The sequence below is a fragment of the Mycetomoellerius zeteki genome, unplaced genomic scaffold, assembly GCF_001594055.1.
Source record: "Mycetomoellerius zeteki isolate Tzet28-1 unplaced genomic scaffold, Tzet1.0 scaffold124, whole genome shotgun sequence".
NCBI classification, from domain to species: Eukaryota; Metazoa; Arthropoda; class Insecta; order Hymenoptera; family Formicidae; genus Mycetomoellerius; species Mycetomoellerius zeteki.
Genome location: NW_017256169.1, coordinates 62,831 through 82,808, shown reverse-complemented (window position 1 = coordinate 82,808; position 19,978 = coordinate 62,831). Strand labels below are relative to the sequence as shown.

At 36.5% G+C, this 19,978-nt stretch overlaps 2 protein-coding genes across 2 annotated transcripts in view; one reads left to right on the top strand and one right to left on the bottom strand.

The window, feature by feature from the left end:
* Positions 1 to 2,493, bottom strand: part of LOC108731307 (chondroadherin) — a 5,404-nt gene extending 2,911 nt beyond the window's left edge. The window contains exons 1-2 of the mRNA XM_018461565.1: positions 2,310 to 2,493; positions 1,419 to 1,690 (exon numbers count right to left, since the gene is read on the bottom strand). Of these exons, the coding sequence (XP_018317067.1) occupies positions 1,419 to 1,690; positions 2,310 to 2,451 (414 nt within the window). The 5' untranslated portion in view covers positions 2,452 to 2,493. The remainder of the gene's footprint in view (positions 1 to 1,418; positions 1,691 to 2,309) is intronic.
* A 4,971-nt stretch (positions 2,494 to 7,464) lies between these two features.
* LOC108731344 (homeobox protein PKNOX2) lies at positions 7,465 to 18,753 on the top strand. Its single transcript, XM_018461634.1, is given in 9 exon segments — positions 7,465 to 7,867; positions 13,401 to 13,519; positions 14,017 to 14,147; positions 14,150 to 14,313; positions 15,502 to 15,702; positions 16,004 to 16,295; positions 17,168 to 17,308; positions 17,446 to 17,639; positions 17,717 to 18,753. Coding segments are annotated over 7 exon segments (1,443 nt in total). The 5' UTR covers positions 7,465 to 7,867; positions 13,401 to 13,519; position 14,017; the 3' UTR covers positions 18,038 to 18,753.
* The last annotated feature ends 1,225 nt before the right edge of the window (positions 18,754 to 19,978 follow it).

Here is a 19,978-nt window from a genome sequence, read left to right as displayed (position 1 = left end):
GTAGGGAAATAGAAACAGGTACAGTGATCAATTTAGGGAATAGTTTCTTATATGCGATTTATGTAAAGGTATTTAAATAAAGGTTCTAATACCTTCTCTTCAAATAAAATTTATTTGAAGAGAAGATTAAATATTTTATCGTGATGCAAGGATAGTGTTAATTATAAGATTCATCAATTAGTAATCTTATCACGAAATGTTTTTTCGCTGCCGTATCTATTAATTTTTAAAATTATTAAGAGTGCTGAAAATTGGGCATTCTCTCTAAAATAAATTTTTTATAAATTCGTTTTATCTACACAAGTCGAAAAAGGAAAGATATTATTCTTCGTAGAAAGATATTATCCCTCCCTCTTTATTTTCTATTTCATTCACAAACCGAATAAATCATTTAATCGATACGTGACGATAATTTCATTGGAACAAAATCAAGAGAATTTGTTCAAAACGCCATTGTTTAAAATGATAGATTATATATCTTGAAGCTATTATTAATCTTTTCATTCTTAAACTAGTTAATAGTTGTAAAAAAAATATTTGTATTCCTGCGTATACTCTGCGACAAATAAATGATTCATAAAAATATTTTAATATATTTTAAAAATGTCCAAGGACTTTTTTATTATTTACATTGCATGTATAATAATTTGCAAACTTCCAAAGATATTGTACTAAAAACTCTTTTCAATAATAAAAATTTTGTAAAAAAACTTTTTATTATTAAAAAGATTTTTTAAATAATAAAAATAATTGTTTCATCTTTGATGAGCAAATCTACTGATTCACATTATGTAACTTTTTCAAATGCGAAAAAATTGGTTAAAGAGGGTAAATAAATATCGAAATACACATAGCTATGTATGAAAAGTTTTTATAGCTATTTATACAATTAAAACGTGTAATATTCACGAATAAAAATATATATGAAAGAGATTTTATTTTATAATTCTATATATATGTAGGACCACATAGCTATGTAATAGAAACGAAAAGATTAAATGTCTCCCTGACGAAAAAAATTTTCATAATATTTATGAAGTGATTTTTCAAAAATACTTTTAAACTTATTTTGTAAATTTCGTGAATTTTTTTCGGGAATCATAGAATAAAAAATCTTAGAATATTTTGAAAAGATATAGATTTTCTCAACATTTCCGAAAAGTACGTGTACTAATTCATATAATAGATCTTAATTTTATAAAAAGTTACAAAATTATGCAGAAATTTTGAAAAAATTTTAAAATATATATAAAATTTCTACAAAACTGTATAAAGGATTCTAAGAAAAATTTTCGGCAGGTCTGGAATTGTAAAACATCAAAATATTTCTCTCGTTGACCGTTGGATCAGAAAGGACAATGTTCGCTCCACCTATCGATCGAATTAATGCGTTAAGTTGCGATATCGTTTTCGATTACCTGGAAAATGTGCGGCTGTAACATTTGCGACGTGAGCTGGTTATGACTCAGGTCTAATTCGGTGAGATTAACAAGCTCTTTAAAAGCATGATAATCTATCCTGGCGATACGATTTCTTCGTAGAATCAGTCTCTCAACGACTATTCGTGGGAAGGGCGTGACATGCACTAGGAGATTACGCTCGAACGAGATTACTTTGGCCGTTATGTTCAGCCATCGCTCTTTCTCGAAGTGTGTCTCCAAGCTCCGGTTATTACAGTCCACGTAGTTATCTGAAAAGGGTTGCTCTTAGCGCGCGTACACGAAAAAAACGGTTTTGCTAAAATATTTCAAAACTTAACTGAATACAGATCTGAAAATAATTTTGTTAGTCTATTAAAATAATTATGTAGGACACTCAAATTGTCTTGATAGTAAGCTGATTTTGACGATATCAATGTCTATTTCCATCAATTATTATAGATTAACTTTAATCTTGGTTCAACTTACTCTTCATCTTTTAATAGATCTAAAAATTAGAAAAAGAGTTAGTCAAACCGAGAATTAAGATTAAAGTTAATCGATACTGATAAACATAAATAAACGGACATAAATGTCACTTTAACTTCAAAATGGTGACAAATAATATTAACTAATTGCTAACTGGATAATTACTAGAATGTCAAAACTTTTTGTGACATTACCACCGCTTGAACGTTTTTTATAATTATTTAGATGGTTCAATAAAATTATTTTCAGATTTGTATCTAGCTAAATTCTTAGACACTTAGCAAAACCATTATTTCCGCATGATTATCGAGTATCCCATGAATTTCCGTGAAGAAAAGGCTTCGCTGAGCGCGTTATCGGCCCGCCTTTGATCGAGCTAAATAACACTATCTGCGACACTACCTGTACAAGAGCACACGATACATATACTCGTTGACTCCGTCGCATGGTCCGCTTTAATTGTGCTCGATTCCGCGGTCGCGTTTTCACACTTCGCGAGAAGGATTATCACGAACACCGACACTGACAATCGGAGATCCATCATAACGCAAAAGCTCGCGATTTTCTAAGTTGCTTCGCGGCTAGAAAATACGATCTGACTGTATCTGACGTTGCGTGCATGATAACATAGCGATAAGATAACATCAGTCGCAATTACTCATCGTTCGAGACGAGCTAAATGAGAAAATGTTAAGAAATATGATAGTTAATAATCCCGTTAAATTACTAGGCGATTCACTCGAGAATCTTTTAAGCCTGGATTTAAATAGCTACATTCGGCAGACACAACGTTCCAGCGCATTATTGCGTGTCATGAGAAATCTCACAATAAAAATGAAGAATCTCGATACATAAAATGTGCGCGTATCATTTTGTAAATAATAGCACTAATATTAGTGAGCACAAATTTTTCAAGTGATCATCCATTTATAGCTAATCACCCTCAAACAGCACACAATATTTATAAAATATTTACAAAATATTTATCAAAATATATTTTGTAAATATTTTTATAGTCTTAAATTGCACAGATCATAAAGATTTAGTATAAATATTATGAAAATATTAGTATTTAATAAACATTATATCTCGGTGAAAATTAATCGTTTTATTTGCTAAAATAAATATTATTGATTAGCATTATATTTCAATACACATGACAAAATATGATAAAAAATTGTTTCGGAAATTAATTTTTATTAATTATCCTTCGGTCACACCCATTCTAAATTTGCACCATATTCATATTCAACGCTGCTTGCATTGTACAGAAACTACTTTGATGATCCATGAACACTGAATGTTAATGTATGGCTATGACATATCTGATCAATATAGATGTCAAAAAATGGGACACGATAGATAAAATATATTTCTTTTATAAATGACTTTAAAATATCTATTTTAGAAAACTTGCAACACACAGTTGCAAAATAGCATTCGCTTTATTAGTATGTACATACAGTTGGATGCTAGTTTGCACTCTATGAAAAAAATAGATGACTTTTCCAGCAAACATTTTATAAACTTTATACTAGAAATATTTACATATATTTATCATAAATATTCTGTGTTATCTGAGCGATCAGAATTAGAGTTGATCAAAACATTCCGCATGAATTTAACCGATAATTAATGATTTTTAATTCTACAATTTTCTATAAATCGTTTGCATTTTGGATGCGTTTCACTTTTACGCTGTAAACATTAGTTCATTCTTGCTGTCTGTCAAACAAGGATAAATGATGCTTACGTTAAGCGCTGTAAGCATTAAACGGAACGCACCTTTTGTAATAAGACTTTATTATAGAAATGCAAGACGAGTTTTTTACTTCGATCGATTAGTCGCATTATACGCAACTTTATTCCAAGAAAGTTACATTTGCGCATAGGATTGATTGAATTAAAAAACTCGCCTGTAATTGAAAAGATTTGACTGCAGTCCAATTTTAATTAATTGTTTTTACATTGCGCAGTTAAAGGGACACTAAAGCGACACTATAATTATCACGAATTATAGTGCAACCAAAATCTTTGAATTGGTTTTACAAATTGCAAAATTTTTTTTACAAAATTAAAATATGTACAAGCATAAATTTAAGTCGGAGTATATCGATTTCATAAAAAGTAAAAAAAAGATTTAAAAATTCACTTATTCTTATCACTTGAGGTAAAAGTTTGCTTAATATAAAAGTTTTATATAATAGTTCATATGAATAGTAGATATAAATATTTAGCAGACTTCGAATTCTTTTTTATTTGCATAAACAATACCGAAGCCGGTATGCAAGTCCGTTCTTAATCTCAAGACTGTTTCATAAGTAAAACGTTTTAAGATGCTAATACAGCTCTCTGATTGGTTCATGATATCTTAAGCACCTCTTCGAACTCTGATAAAAATTTTAACAGTAGAAAAAATAAACAAAGAAAATCATCATACTGGTGTATCTCCTTTCAAACCAATATAAGTGCCAATGGTTTCACGGTTTCCTTATTTGGATTATATGCACTAATTAGTGTGTCTATGAAAAAATTTTGTTGCAATTGCGACCAAGTGGACACAAAACATCAAGATAAAGTTGATGAAACATAGCAAAGTTGTCGAAAAATTTAATTAAAATATCACGGCGAAGTGGGTACCGAAAGAGATTGTTCGAAAACTGCACTCTCTCTGAATGAAATGGATCGATGGAAAGCAACAAAATTGTGGAAATTTCTATTATATCTTGCACCAGTTGTACTTCTAAATATTTTGTCTGAAGATAATTTGCTACATTTTAATGCATATTAAATTATGCAATACAGATATTGTGTCATCCACAATGGATTCCTTCCATAACAATAAATATATAGCAGATATCTATTGATTCGAATTTATATGGATACTTAAACAGTTATATGGCGACGATCAACAAATTGATTTTAACAAGTTTAGTATATCTATATTAAAAATGAAATGTTTGACAGTTCCTCCAATAAATTGTACATATTAATTCAAGCAGGACAATTAACAATTCATTACCTATACAGTACAGATATCTGCAATAAACATGTAATGTTGCTGCAATGTTGCAGCAGTGTTGCTGCAACTTTTATGTAACTTTGTGCTGTAGGAGTATGATATTAAAATGATGTCAAAATAACTCTAAAATGATCATTAAAAGTCATTTTATATTCATTTCCGATTCATGTCATTTTGACGTTATCGTGTCAGGAATGCTTATCATATATACAATTCAAATCAGTGATTTTATATATGTTGATAAACAAGAAATCTAACAATTGTTGTTATTGAACATATTTGTTATAATAAAGAAAAAACAGCCGCCATTATTGGGAAAAAATTTTTTACAAAAAATTCTTTGCCATTCTACCCTTGTGAGAGAGATAATTAGTAACGTTCTAACCGTAAAACTGTAAAAAGCGATAAATTGATTGGCTATTGTCGGGCATATGATAGATCACGTGATAGGTGACTGTTTTTCCGTTGGTTGATAAGTCGACGGATCTACAATAGGGGCGGAATCCATAGACGTTGCTCAAGATTCGAGATGGTCTTAAGTGCTAGTGCATGAACCAATCAAAGGCCAAAGAGCCGTATTAGCATCTTAAGACATTGCTTGAGATTAAGAACGGACTATGGATTCCGGTTTAGGTTTTAAGCCTGAAACCATAAGGGTGGTATTCATAGTCGATTCTTATATTTAAGACCGTCTTAAGTACAGTCTTAAGATGTTACGAACCAATCGGAAGGCCGTATCAGCATCTTAAGACATTACTTAAGATGATCTTGAAATAAGAACGGACTGCGAATACCGATCAAGAAATGAACGAGTCAATTATTCTTCTCACATTCGACTATAATTGATCAATTTCTTAGGGTATATACACAAACTTGTATAGCCGCATAAACGTACGCATAAAGAAAATTACCCAATAACTATCCAAAATTATACCCTAAAATTAAAGCCTATTCTACAATTGCGTAAGCGTAGTTGTAAGTAATTGTAGTTGTAAGAATTAACCAATCACAGTCAAATAGGAGGAAAATATTCTATTATGATTATAGTCAATTCTTACAACTACGACCACTTATATCTACGTTTACGCAATTGTAGAATGGGCTTAACATGATTATATTTTACAACATTTTACGTTAGGCATATTATAGAAATTCGGAGATAAAAGCGCGTTCTGAATACGGACCCGGATCTACAATAGGTTTTTAAACCTTAAGCCATAAAAAATGGACGAATCACAGTCGATTATTCTCCTCGCATTCGACTGTAATTGGTTAATTTCTTACAGCTTAAGGCTAAATCATCTATTGCAGATCCGAACTAAACCCGGATTTACAATAGATCTTTAAGCCTTAAGTCATAAGGTATGAACGAATCACAATCAATTATCTCCTCGCATTCGACTGTAATTGGTCAATGACTACATTTACACGGCACCCTTAGGCCCGGTTTTTCATTACCTGGTTAACTTGTGGTTAGACTTAACCTGATGTTTTATCCAATGGGCTTCATCTGTGATGATGTCATGGATGAAGCCCATTGGGTGAAACATCAGGTTAAGCTTAAACATAAATTAACCAGATAATAAAAAACCGGGCCTTAATCGGGTTTAATAACATCCGTAGTTATGAAACTAGCCAATCACAGTCGCTCCATTCTTTTGAGGAACAGCTATGATTGGCCAATTTCATGACTATGGATGTTATTAAATCCGATTACCCCGAATCTACAATAAGTGTTTTAAGCCTTAAGCCATAAGAAATGGACGATCCAGGTATCGTAGATCCGAACTAAATCGTAAGAAATTGATCAATTACAGTCGAATTCGAGGAGAATAATCTACTATGATTCGTCCATTTTTTATGGCTTAAGGCTTAAAACACCTATTGTAGATCCGGACTTAAACACAATGGGCACAGATAATAGGCACAGGCAACAAGAAATAACGAGCCGTCCCCCCAATCAAAGCTCTGGGATATAATACAATATTCGATTCGATATTATACAATAAGATTACAATAGAAATGTGGCGAACCGTCACGCAACGAATTCAATAAACGTAGAGGACCTCTGATGTTCGTTCAAATATCAATTTTCTTATAAAGATACAAAAGAATACATCGACGCGTACAAACTTTGTCATTTTCAACGGAAAAATTGATCAAGATCAAGTAAACAGACAGTATATATAAGGTTTATCGCGTCACAAGCTCCAACATGCTCCAACGTGCTCCTATCATAGCTCCTACTCACTCTATCAAGCGCGTTGGAGTGAGTAGGAGCATATTGGAACATGTCGGAGCATGCGACGCGACAAACCTCTATACCTATTTCAGGGTTCGATCCTTCTAGAGCTTGTTACTCCATTGGTCGCGGGTGACGCAAACTTTACGTTTTGTCCAATTCGAACCGCTACAGAAACAGCTCGCGTGGCGCCATCTGTCGGATGGATGACGTACTCCAACGGCGCCATCACGGCGAGAAACCTTCGCGAAAAGTATTGAATCGGTGACGTCACAAAAGACAGACCAGTGGAAGGAGTAAACGGGGTGGACGGTCGCGTTTGTGCGAAAAAATGTCCGGCTACCGGAACTTATCATCTACGTGAGCGTGCGGCGAACGGTACTCGGTGAATGCTCGTGAACGTAGTGTGCCACCGGCGCTAGTGCGTAAAACCGGCTCTGGTCGACTATTGGCGAGTGGCGGTTCCCCTCTCTGGAAAACGAACGACAAAAGTGTGTGCGTCCTTCCCCCCGGCACGTGCACACGGGCGAAACACGGGGCCCTCACCCTTCGTCGATGCCCGTTGCTCCGCTCGTCACGGCTATGACGGTTCGATCGCGCTGCGTAGTTGCGTGAAAACAAAACGAACGAGACGTATCGCGCAACGGTGGTGTTGCGTGCCGCTTCTAGGTGGATCGACCCTACCGCGGAATCACGGTAAGAGCTGCGAAGATACACGAACCGATCCACGCGTTCGCGATCGGCAACTGTTGGAACGGTTGTCGGATTGCTCGGCGCTTCCACGCGGCAGCTGCCGCCACCGCGAGGTTAGGTTCGGCCGGAGTTCGTTTCTAGAGCGACGATCGTGTACGTGCGCCGCGTGAACGCCCATTTTTCTCGCTGGGACAAGGTCGGCTTGCGCGCGCGTTCGCGACGGTGAATCGAGTCGCGAGGGTCACGCTCTCGTCGACTCGCGCAAGCGAGTCGTGGACGAGCGACGTCGCCGTCGTTATCGTCGCCCTTCGAGCTCTCTCGATCGTTTGAAGTTAGCGTTGTCACGATTACGACGAATATCGCATGTTTCTCAATCATCTCGCGTGTGAGTTAAAACCTCGTCACACACAACGTATTGGAAACTGTGAATTTACGAATTAAAATTAGAATTCCACCTGTCGGATAACTTTAATTTTAATCCGTTTCCTTCTGATTGGTTGAATTCTGTCTTTAACTTACAGTCCTCAATTTCCAATGCGTGCGTGACTTCGTGTGGGATTTCGCATCGCGCGTCACAAGGAAATAGAAGGAATAAGAATCACTTTTAAATCTTTCGGCAAACGTGTCTAATCGGAGTCGATAATTACCCTTCGATTGTCGTCCGACATTTTTGTACGGAAAAGGTGGGCCGTTTCGCGGGTCCTCCGCGAAAGCGCGCAGCTTTCTTGGGTGGGAGAAAAATAGACGCTCGACGTAAACAAGCGTGATATCTACGAGACCAATAATATTTTATTTAAAGTTCGGAAACGAGATGGGATACTAGGATCTGATGATCAGCTGATGACATTTCCTTTGGCCACAAGATGACAAACTTTTGATTAGCCGTTCTTTTTGTCAACTTCAGTAAGCTAAAATGAGTAAGCTAATACCGCGTTTTTTTCTCAGTCATAAATAAGTCCTGAAATACAATACGAATAGTAAAGGTTTAAACCCTAAGGCCAATCAGTCAAATGTGAGAAGAATAATCGACTATGATTGATTTTTTTATGGCTTAAAGCTTACTACACCTATTGTGTTTTGGTAATAGAACAGGGAATATAATAGATTTTAACCTATAAGAATTATGTTTATCATAAGCATACGGTTTCTGATAGGTTGAAATCTCTTATGCATAGTCTAGTTGATTGTCCTCACATTCGACTATGATTGATTGATTTCTATGCTTACTCCTTAATCCATTACTGCTACTGCCCATTGTAGACCACGCATTAAGGTCATGGCATACAAAAAAACTTCAGAAGTAAAACGTAAACAGTAAGCGTATTGACTAATCACAGTAGAATTCGTAAGGTCATAATCGCCAAATGTAGTAGCCAATCCAACATGTTGATTTCCTTACTGTTTATGTCTTGCTGCCTTAAGTTTTTTGTGTGCCATGGCCCTTTAAGCCATTAAGAGGCCAATCGGTCGAATATGAAGAGAATAATCAATTATGATTATTTGATTTTTTACAGTTTAAGGCTTACTATACATGTTGTATGTTTCAGTACTTTTATTCTCTGTTCCTATTACCTGTGCCTTTTATTATACTTAATGGGCTTTCTACAATAAGCCATTATCTAAGCTCTCTTGAGTCTTAGGCGTCGTCTACAATATGCGAAGTAAGCTTGGTTTAAGAAGTAAGAATAAGAAATTGATCGATCACAGTCAATTATTCTTCTCACATTCGAATATGAGAAAAATTAATCGACTGTGATTGATCAATTTCTTATGGTTCTACAGCTTAGGGCCTCTTAAAATAAGGTTGTGGACCTAGACAACGTGTTGGATTTGCTACTGCTATGGTCTTACGATCTCTACTATGATTGGTCAATTTTCGTTTACTGCTTATGTTCTACTGCTTAAGTTTTTTGTATGCCATGGTCCTTAAGCCATGAGAAATCAATTATAGTTGATTATTTTTCTCATATTCGACTGTAATTAGTCATGTTTATGGCTTTGGACTTAAAACTTAGGTAATAACTTATTATAAAAAGCCCATAAGACTTTAGGCTTTACTCTTGTCTTGACAAAACTGTTCATGGCCAGACTCTTATATATGATCTTTAGTAGAGCTTCTTTTTTTGGAGAAACACCACGACAATGCTCGACCGCGTATCTCGTCTTTAATCATTCTCGTTGGTGCGCGGTGATGATCACCTTTCGATTTTATCAAACGAGCGATGACAAATCGGGAAAAGTAGTGCGCGTTTGGGAGGAAGGGTGTAGGAAGAGGAGAGGGAGGAGGAGGAGGCGCGGTCCGCCTGTCGTGTAAAGTGTAACGTTTGAAGGGCGTGTTTTAACAGCGGTCGCTTTTCTGCGCGACGGCGTGCGAGAGCGAGTGAGTCGCGCAGGTTAGGCTCAACCCGATGATTGACAGGCAGTAAACAAGTGGTCGGTCCCCTGTTGTTTTCCAAGCGGAGAACCCACGTGCCGAGGGAACGTTCGCAGGGTAGCTGCAGAAATAACGTTTTACAATTATTGTAGAATTCCTTAATATGATGAAATGAGCAATTATCTAAGCTGAAAGCAAAAACCGATCATAATCGAACGTGAGGAGAATGATCGATGACTATGACTACATTTACACGGCATCCTTAATCGGGTTTAATAATATCTATAGTTATGAAACTGACCAATCATAGCAATTTCTCTGAAGAATGGAATGACTATGATGATTACATTTACACGGCATTCTTAATCGGGTTTAATAACATCTGTAATTATGAAACTGACCAATCATAGCAATTTCTCTGAAGAATGGAATAACTATGATTGGTTAGTTTCTAACTATGGATGTTATTAAAGGCGATTAAGGGTAACCTTGTAAACATAGTCTATGATTGGTAAATTTCTTAGGGCTTAAGGATCATGGCACACAAAAAACTTAAGCAATAAAACGTAAGAAGTAAGCGAATTGGCCAATCACAGTAAAGACTGTAAGGCCATAATAAACAATAGCCAATCCAACACGTTGATCTTATTACTTACGACTGCTTAGTTTTTTGTGTGCTATGATCTTAAAAGCCATGGCACACACCTTCCGTAACAGTAACCATAAGACGTACCGTAAAAATCAGCCAATCATAGTTGAGAATTCTTTTGAACTCTTAATTTTAATTGGCTGATTCTTACGGTACGTCTTATGGTTACGAAAGGTGTGCCATGGCCTTAAGACTTAAAGCTTAGATGAAGCTAGGAACATAGTAAGCTAATCGGCCGATCATAGTAGAGAACTATTTTACGTTCTCCACTGTGTGATTGACTGATTCGCTTACTGGTTAATTTTTTTGTCTTACTTTTTTTACATGTTTCTAGCTGAAATCTAGATTCACAACCTTGCTTTTAGGCCGTAAAAATTAGATTTTTCTCAATTCGCTTACGAATCTAACGATTGAAGTTTAAAAACTGCGCGAGAACAGTTTAGAAATAGGAATTAACGTCATTTCTCTTTCGATTTATGGCTTATGTTAATTCTACAATGAGTCGGTAAGTCGCTTGTCCTAAATCTTATCGGTGAAGTTGACTAATAGCTAACTTGTACGACTAACACTGATTAGCCAACTTCACCGATTAAGACTAACGTTGATTCTACGATGAGTCGGTAGTTGGTAGTCCTAAGTCTTATCAGTGAAGTTGACCAATAACCAACTTGTACGACTAACGCTGATCGGCCAACTTCACCGATTAAAACTAAGACTTCCGACTCTGTACTCATTGTAGAATCAGCATTACGGCCTCTTAAAGCAAGGTTGTGAATTTATAAACTAATGACTTATTGTAGAAAGCCTGTTATACATTTAGATTCAATGAGAAACCAAGAACAAGATCAATAATAAAGAATCTTACAACAATTGCAAAGCTGCTTTTTCTGCTAAACGCAGCCACGTCCATTGGCTGCATTCAGTAAGGAAAACTCATCAGTAAGCGTTCAGTGATTCTTTAATATAATTGGTTCTTGCTTTTAGTTCTTCACTGGATCTAACTGTAGGAATCAATCATATTAAAGAATCACTGACAATGATTGCTCATGGAGTTTCCACTGCTAAACGCAGCCACTGGGTGCATTCAGCGGACATTTCAACAATTCAGTAAGCGCTGTTATTGGTGTATTCTTCTAAATCATCTCTTCTAGCTCATCCGATCAAACGTTCAGATTTAAAAGAATACATTAATGGCAGCGAATGCTCACTTAACTGTTGAGTCCGCTGAACGCGCTCATTCGCTCTGGGCTTCGACTCTGCGACAATCATCTCTTTCCCGAGAGTTTCCTACAATCCTAATCATCATATACGTATATCAGCAGCTTTTCTCTCACATTATTGATGATAGCGTTAAATTAATCGCCGATGAGAGTAGATTTGAATCGACGTACTATTGACGCGTATTGACGTACGACGTTCTCGCTTGGAGAGAAAAACAGGAGGAAAGAAAAGCACTCGTCACCTTTACGTAAGACGACCTCGTGTCGCGATTTTTTATCCTTTGCCACTTGCTGCCAGTTCTCGAGGGAACTGGCCTGGAATATTTTACACGTTAGGATATTTTACACGCGTGCGTTTTTTTCCGGATTATCTTTATTGTCTTTCTTTTTTCTTTCCTCCAGTGGGGCGCTATTTAACCCCGCGTCCCGGAAGATACGCCGTTCCGAAATCGATGGGAGCCCCGGGCGCCGATGGCGCCAATGCTGTCTAATGATGACATTTAAATGCGGTGCCGCATCGTTCGATTGTTCACGCGGCGTGGCGCGGCGGGATGCGACGTTTTTCTTCGTTTCTCTTTTTCTTGTTTTTCTCTCTTTATCGATTTTTCACTTCCTCGCGGATACCCTTTCTTTCTCTTTTTATCCCTTTCGAATTTCGCGGAGCGATCGCAAGTAGGAATTAACCTCTTGACGAGATGATGCTTGCTTTCCTTTTAGGAAACACAGTCGACATTTTTGACGCAAATCGACACACGTCGCTTTCCATTTACAATTTTTGTTCAAACGCAGTCGACACTTTTCGACTCTATTCGGGAGGAAAGTCGGAGTGTGTTCAAATGTGATTTTGACCGATATTAAAATGCATCCGCAATATAATATACACACTGAAAAAAAATATAGTCAATTTTAACAAATATTTAGTTCAATACTGCCAACTAAATATTTATTAAATATAAAGATATATTTATTTGATACAAGAAACATTAATCATTCTTTTTACTGAACAAATATTTATTTACTGTAAGTAAATGTTTAGTTGGCCGTATTGAACTAAATATTTATTAAAATTGACTATATTTTTTTTTCAGTGCATACATTAGAAAACTCTGTTTGAGAAATTTTGAACTAATTATAATTTTGTAAAGTAAGGTATTAACAATTCGCATACATTATATATGATGTTTCATTTAACTATGGCAAACTGTGTTCGAGTGTGTTAATTTGTGTCGATTTGTGTTTCCTAAAAGAAAGCAGTCGATATAATTCTCATCATGATTTTGTTTCTTCTTAAAGCATCCTTCAATCGAACAATTTAACGAGCGCCTTGAACGAACAATCGAACCTTAGGCGCAAAGGGAACGGAGTCACGGGGAATCCAGATGAGAATGGGAATTGCCAAGGGGGAATGATAGGTAAGAAAAACTCCCTTTAACTTTCAATCTATGAAGCGACGTCAAGAAAATCTTAAACGGCGTCTATAATGAAATTTTAAGGCGTAAAACTTAAGTTTTAAGCCTTAAACCGTAAGAAATGACCTATCACAGTCGAATGTAAGAAGAATAATCGATTATGATCGATCAATTTTTTAATGTTTGAGGTTTACTACACCTATGTGTTTCGAGACTAAGTTGGTCAGATTTCAACTGTAACGTTGGTTCTACAATGAGTCGGTAATTTTAGAAGTTGGCTACTGGCCAACCCTACCGATTCATCGATTTCGACCAATCCCAACTCACCGACTACAGGCTACCGATTTATTGTAGAACCAGTGTAAAAGTTTAAAGTTTAAAACAAATTAACATCACAACTTAGAACTTGGAGCAAAAAGCTAAAGTGTATTTTATCATAAATTGTGATTCAGAAGATAATCCGTGAATTGGATGACGAATACGTGATGTGTTTGTGGCAGGATGCAAGAGGGTAATACGGCCGTTGCGCTAGCGATGGTGACCCCCGGATACGATCAGGACCCTGCGAGTGGGGTCGCCGATTATACGACTCATCAGGATCAGGCCCAGTTCGAAGCCGACAAGAGGGCCGTTTTTTCCCGCTGCTGGCGTTACTCTTCGAAAGATGCGAACAAGCGACCCAGAGCTCGGACAACTCCACGTCCGAAAGCTTCAACATGGACATACAGGCTTTTGTCCAGCACCAAGAAAGAGACCGAAAGCCTTTCCTGATCAATGACCCCGAGATTGACGGTTTGGTAAGACAAACTTTTTATTAAGACGAATCTCTCAATGACGTACATCTCAGTAAACAAATTGCTTGCAGTATAACAACAGATTGACAATAGATTTGCTCAGATATTTCAATAGATTCGGTATCGTCTGCGTCCGCATTAAACTCATGTTTTGTTGGCAAAACTTGTCGACATAATCTGACAGTAGATTGTTGGCAGAAACCAAGCAAAATCTTTCATTTCATAAACTTAAAAAGAATAACTTTAAATGATTATGAAATAGCAGTGTGCTCAGTTTCTGTAGTCAATGTGGTATTATATTCTGTTAGCAGATAAATCCGTATCAGAATTAGAAATTGAGGATTGCTAGTTGAAGATTTGAATTCTCTATCAATCAAATAATTTTAATTTTAATCCGTTTCATTCTGATTGGTTGAATTCTAATTTCCAATTCGCAATCCTCAATCTCCTATGTAGAATCCCAAATACTTGATCTGAAGCCTTGTGTCCACGATGCTGAAAATCGTTCCGAAATTTCGTATGGAGAAAGAATTGACAGATCACACATATGAACAATTTGGCCAATTGATCAATGTGATTGGTCAATTTTTTCTCCATTCAAAATCTCGGATTTCTAGCATTGTGGACACAAGGCTTTAGTATATGTATACGTCATTGGCCTAGATTCTAGACATGATATATGTCATTAGCTGTGTTCCGATATATATTGTCGATACTGGTAATACAGAAAAATTGTTCCGTTATGCAGTTTACTGCGATAGCATCTAGTTCCATCAATGACGTCATAAATGCCATAAATGGCAGCCATATTGCTACTGCGACTACTGCAGCTCTCGAGGCGAGGCAGTTACAGTGCAATACAACGTTGGAAAAACGAGCGTAAAAAATAGTTATTAGATCTAGAAAATAAGTTCTTTGGAGGAACTATCGCTGCTGCTTTTGTTCAAAATCTCTAATGCTATTAAGCATGATGGTTGTCAGTAAAAAGGGAGCATATCCATTAGACTTTTCTTCATACTTATTAGACTTCTTTTTATAAACTTTTCGCTCGTTCTTCCTTTCGTTTCCCCACGTGACTCCGACGCGTGCAAAGTCAAGATGGGGAACAAATGAATGAGGCAAACGACGAGAAATGACGATCGGTTGAATGAAGCGTTTAAGCGCGTTTCCATGGAGATATGTTTTTTGCAGATGATCAAAGCGATACAGGTGCTACGTATTCACCTACTGGAGCTGGAGAAGGTGCAAGAGTTGTGCAAGGACTTCTGCAACAGGTACATCACGTGTCTGAAGGGCAAGATGCAGAGCGAGAATCTGTTACGCAGCGACTACAGCCACCACAGTCACGACATGGGTCCGTCGAGTGGAAGCAACGGCAGCAGTCCGTTGCAGGTTAGACGTTTGCCCGATATACTACGATGAAGCTAGGCTCCCCCGTCTGTCCGGTCTATCCCCCTTACCAACGTAGATATTCCCGTAGTAGAAGGGATGTACGCGAAGAATCCCGCGACATCGTTATTGTCATTACCGTTTATGCATTGCGATCTGTAATATATATATTACCGTTGAATCAATCGAAGCGATAATATATGTATTACATCACCGTGTACGAATGTATGCGTACATCTCTTGAGATATTACTGAATTTCCCATCCCTGCTCTCTGACGGCTAGTTGAGACATATATTTGCCAGGTGCTGTCATCTACAGGCAATGATGTTGAGTCGGGAGCTAACGGATTCAGAGTGAGCCGTGGGGACGCCGTGGCGGAGAACGATGGCGCGAATTCGCACACGCGGGAAGAGAGCGTTAATCACGATCCACTTTCGTCGGTCCGACCGTCTTCCGCCATCCAGCGCTCGGGCAAATCCACTAGCCAGGACCTCGACGATCCGCTCTCACCGTCCACTATACATGGAAGCACGCCTCTCTCGCAAATCGGGGCGCATCCATGCGCCCCGGTTAACGACATGTATCTCGGCCAAGGTGAGTCTAAATCACGAGAGCTGCCGCGATATCAATGGATGCATTCAGCAAAGCAACAGTTGAGTAAGCAAGTGCTCATTGTTATTGGTGTATTCTAATCAGAGCTTAGATCTAGAAGAATACACCTATATCAGCGAGCGTTCACTCAACCGTTAAGTTCATTGAATGCGCCCATTGAATCACCGAATGGATTCCTTTCAATCGTTCTCGTCGATCGAGAGTCGTGTTGATCGATGCAAATCAGAATCAGCTGATTGATCAAGATTTTATTCTTCTCTCATCAAAATTTTGATTTTTTTCAATGTGTTTACTATCTGAAAAAAAATTTGAAAAATCTGGAATTTTTAGGAAATATTTTTTTTACCCTTGAAAATTGAGAATTTTTATGGAATTTTATTAATATTTAGAAAAATTTTTGGAATTTTTCTTTTATATTCTGTCTCTTAAAAATTGTTTCTCTAATCATTTTTTGATGATGTTGACAATCAGTTAGCAATAAATATGACATATACATTCGAGTACCTTCTCGTGTGACTCATGAGTTTTTATTTAAAAAATCAGGAGTAGATGATAACACTCATTATCAGCAGAAGAAAGTAATTCATTAATCCTAGAAAAAGATAGCCTCGTGGAATTCATCTTCTACTAAATTATGTAGTTTATTTGTGTTACTTATACTTCAATTTATTACAAAGTTTTATTTTAAAAAATTCTCTAATTTTTTACCTAAAATTTTAGATAAAAATAATTGAAAAATTCTGGAATTCTCAGGGAACTTTTTTACAAAATTTCAATAAACTCTGTTTTTCTTCGTCTCTTCTTGAAGCAGCGGTATCTTGTGCACGATGAATCTCTTAAAATCCCGTTTATAGATGACAGTAGCGAGTATTTGCAGACAATTTCTGACAGAATATATCTAGAAGAAGCCGGATACTGGGGATTAGTTGCGTTGCAAGAGCGAAAAAATGTGGAATACGCGGATACCAGAAATGTTAACAATAAAAAGTATTTCGGTTAGAAATATAACATGTTTTCTTCAACGCATACGGGTTGAAAAATAGTAACGATTTGTCGTTACCATCTCTCAATGCACAAATTGTACCGTTACGCATGGATCATAAGTGTAATAGAACACGTCAATTGTGTTTAGACATTACAGTCGCAGCCTCGCCTTCCCCTGCGGCGAGCGAAGATGAGGAGGAGAGTGCCAGCAACGTGGCTTCGAATCATGCTGGGAATCATAGAAATAATCACGGTAGCGCTAGAAAGGGACGTCAGAAACGGGGTGTCCTACCCAAACAGGCAACCAGCATCATGCGAACGTGGCTCTTTCAGCATTTAGTAGTGAGTAACTTGCTGATAATTTTCAAAAAAGTTACAGTTGCTTCGTTCAATCGTAATCCAACGCGTATCTGTTGCAGCATCCTTACCCAACCGAAGACGAGAAGCGTCAGATCGCCAGCCAAACAAATTTAACGTTACTACAAGTGAACAATTGGTTCATCAACGCCCGTCGACGAATCCTACAGCCCATGTTGGATGGCGCGGGCACTGACGCGACGTCACGCGCGGGAAAACGTCACAAGACTTCGAAACACGCAGTGCAGCAACAAGCGGCTCAGCAGCAGCAAGCGGGCTGGCAGTCCGATGATTCGGCGAGTGATTCGGGTTCTAGCGACGGTGAGGGAGGTGCCGCTAGATCGAAAGACGGTAACGATAGCGATGAGGATGATCTTCACTGACCTCTGTCGATCACCGAAACGTCAACCTCTTTACGGTACCTTCAAATCCAGTTGCTCATTACAGTATTAAGATATTCGGGAATAGATATCGCTTTAACTGTCAAATACGTAATTAATCTTGTGAAAGTTAAGAATATGTGGATAGAGGTTATCACGCTCTCTGATCATTCGATACTTTGATAATATTCATCAGCTACCCAACCGTCTGCTTTTTTATGACAACTGATTAGATTTTTAATCTCGGCTCATATATTATCCACACGTTATAATGGACTGGGAGACGAGAACTGAGATTGAATAGGTACTAGAAAGAGCAGCTTACTTTTAAGTACGTCTAACTCGAACGAACATACATACATTTGTATTATGTTATTTGAGAAATGTTATTTATTTTTCAATGACAAATTTTTAAGTAAACTGCGCGCAAATGGTGAAGATAAATCTAAGCTTTCTTTGGAATCACGATCTTTTGTTATGTTACTTGTAACAAACATATGTTTCTGATGATTTAATCTCTATGATGTCTATTATTTATGACGCCTATGGATGCGTTCCACTTAATGCTCGCAACGCTCATGAAATTGTTTCATCTTTGTTGTTTATGAAATGTTAAACAAGATCAAATAATGCTCGTGAGTGTTATAAGCGCCAAATGAAGAAACGCATCTTATGTAATGTATGTAAAAGATATATTGTTTTAAATATAATTACGTTATATATATATATATATGTGAGTGTGTGTGTGTGTGTAACGTGATTATATTATAACGACTTGTCGAACAAATATTTCCCGAAGAAAGAAATATTTTTATGATAGCCATTCATATTTTCTATTCTTTCAATGTACATTTTTAAGCACGTATCCTCTAGAAACTGTATAAATTTGTTCTTTTGTATATTTTCGATATGATACACTAATTGTCGATCTTTTTGGTATATAACTTTGATATTTCATTAGACGTATAATAAAACAAAATAGACAAAATGAAATTTTTTTCTGCTAGCTTTGCCAACAATATTATGTTATTACTGCTATTGTTACGATTAATATTGTTACCCAGATACTACTATTACCATTACCATTAATATTATTACTATTACTCCTACTATATATTATTACTACTATGCTACTTCTAGTAATAGTATCACTATTACTGTTACTATTCCTTCCATTATCGCTATCACTATACTACTATTTCTACTATCATTGTCAATATTATTATTGTTAACACTCCTATTGTTATCGCTCCTACTACCGCTAAAACTACTACTACTACTATTACTACTACTACTATTACTATTATTACTGCTATTACTACTATTACTAAACTATTACTACTATTACTACTACCTATTACTACTAATACTTGTACTGCTCCTACCACAATAATTATTATTTTTGTGTCCAAAATATTCGCGTATTTTTTGTTTACAGTTATAATACGTGTAAGCTTTTTTGAGATTGAAATTCATTAATCCGCTTTATAATTGATAACTTGTATAAAGCCAATATGGACAGTGTATGAAAAATGGTAACGATCTTTGCTAACATTAATTAAAAGTTGTAAGCTATTCGATTAGGCATATTACGTGGCACATTTGTAAAAAGATAATATGGATAATTAATTTCCAAATTAGAGGAGAATTATAGTATAGCATGCAATATTAATTGTACTTTTCGTGCCATTAAAGAGCGTGGTAACTTCCGCGTTTAGTCTTTGTTCAGCTCTGCAGTGTCGTGGCATAGCGAAACACTGTCCCTCCATGATAATAATAATAATAAAACTAATAATGATAATAATTATTACGCTATCGATAATGATAATAATTATAATTATATAATAATAATAGTAATAACAGCAACAGCAGCAGCAAACACAACCATAATACAATGATGATATAATACTACTTTAAATATATGATGATTATATTTTTAAACTC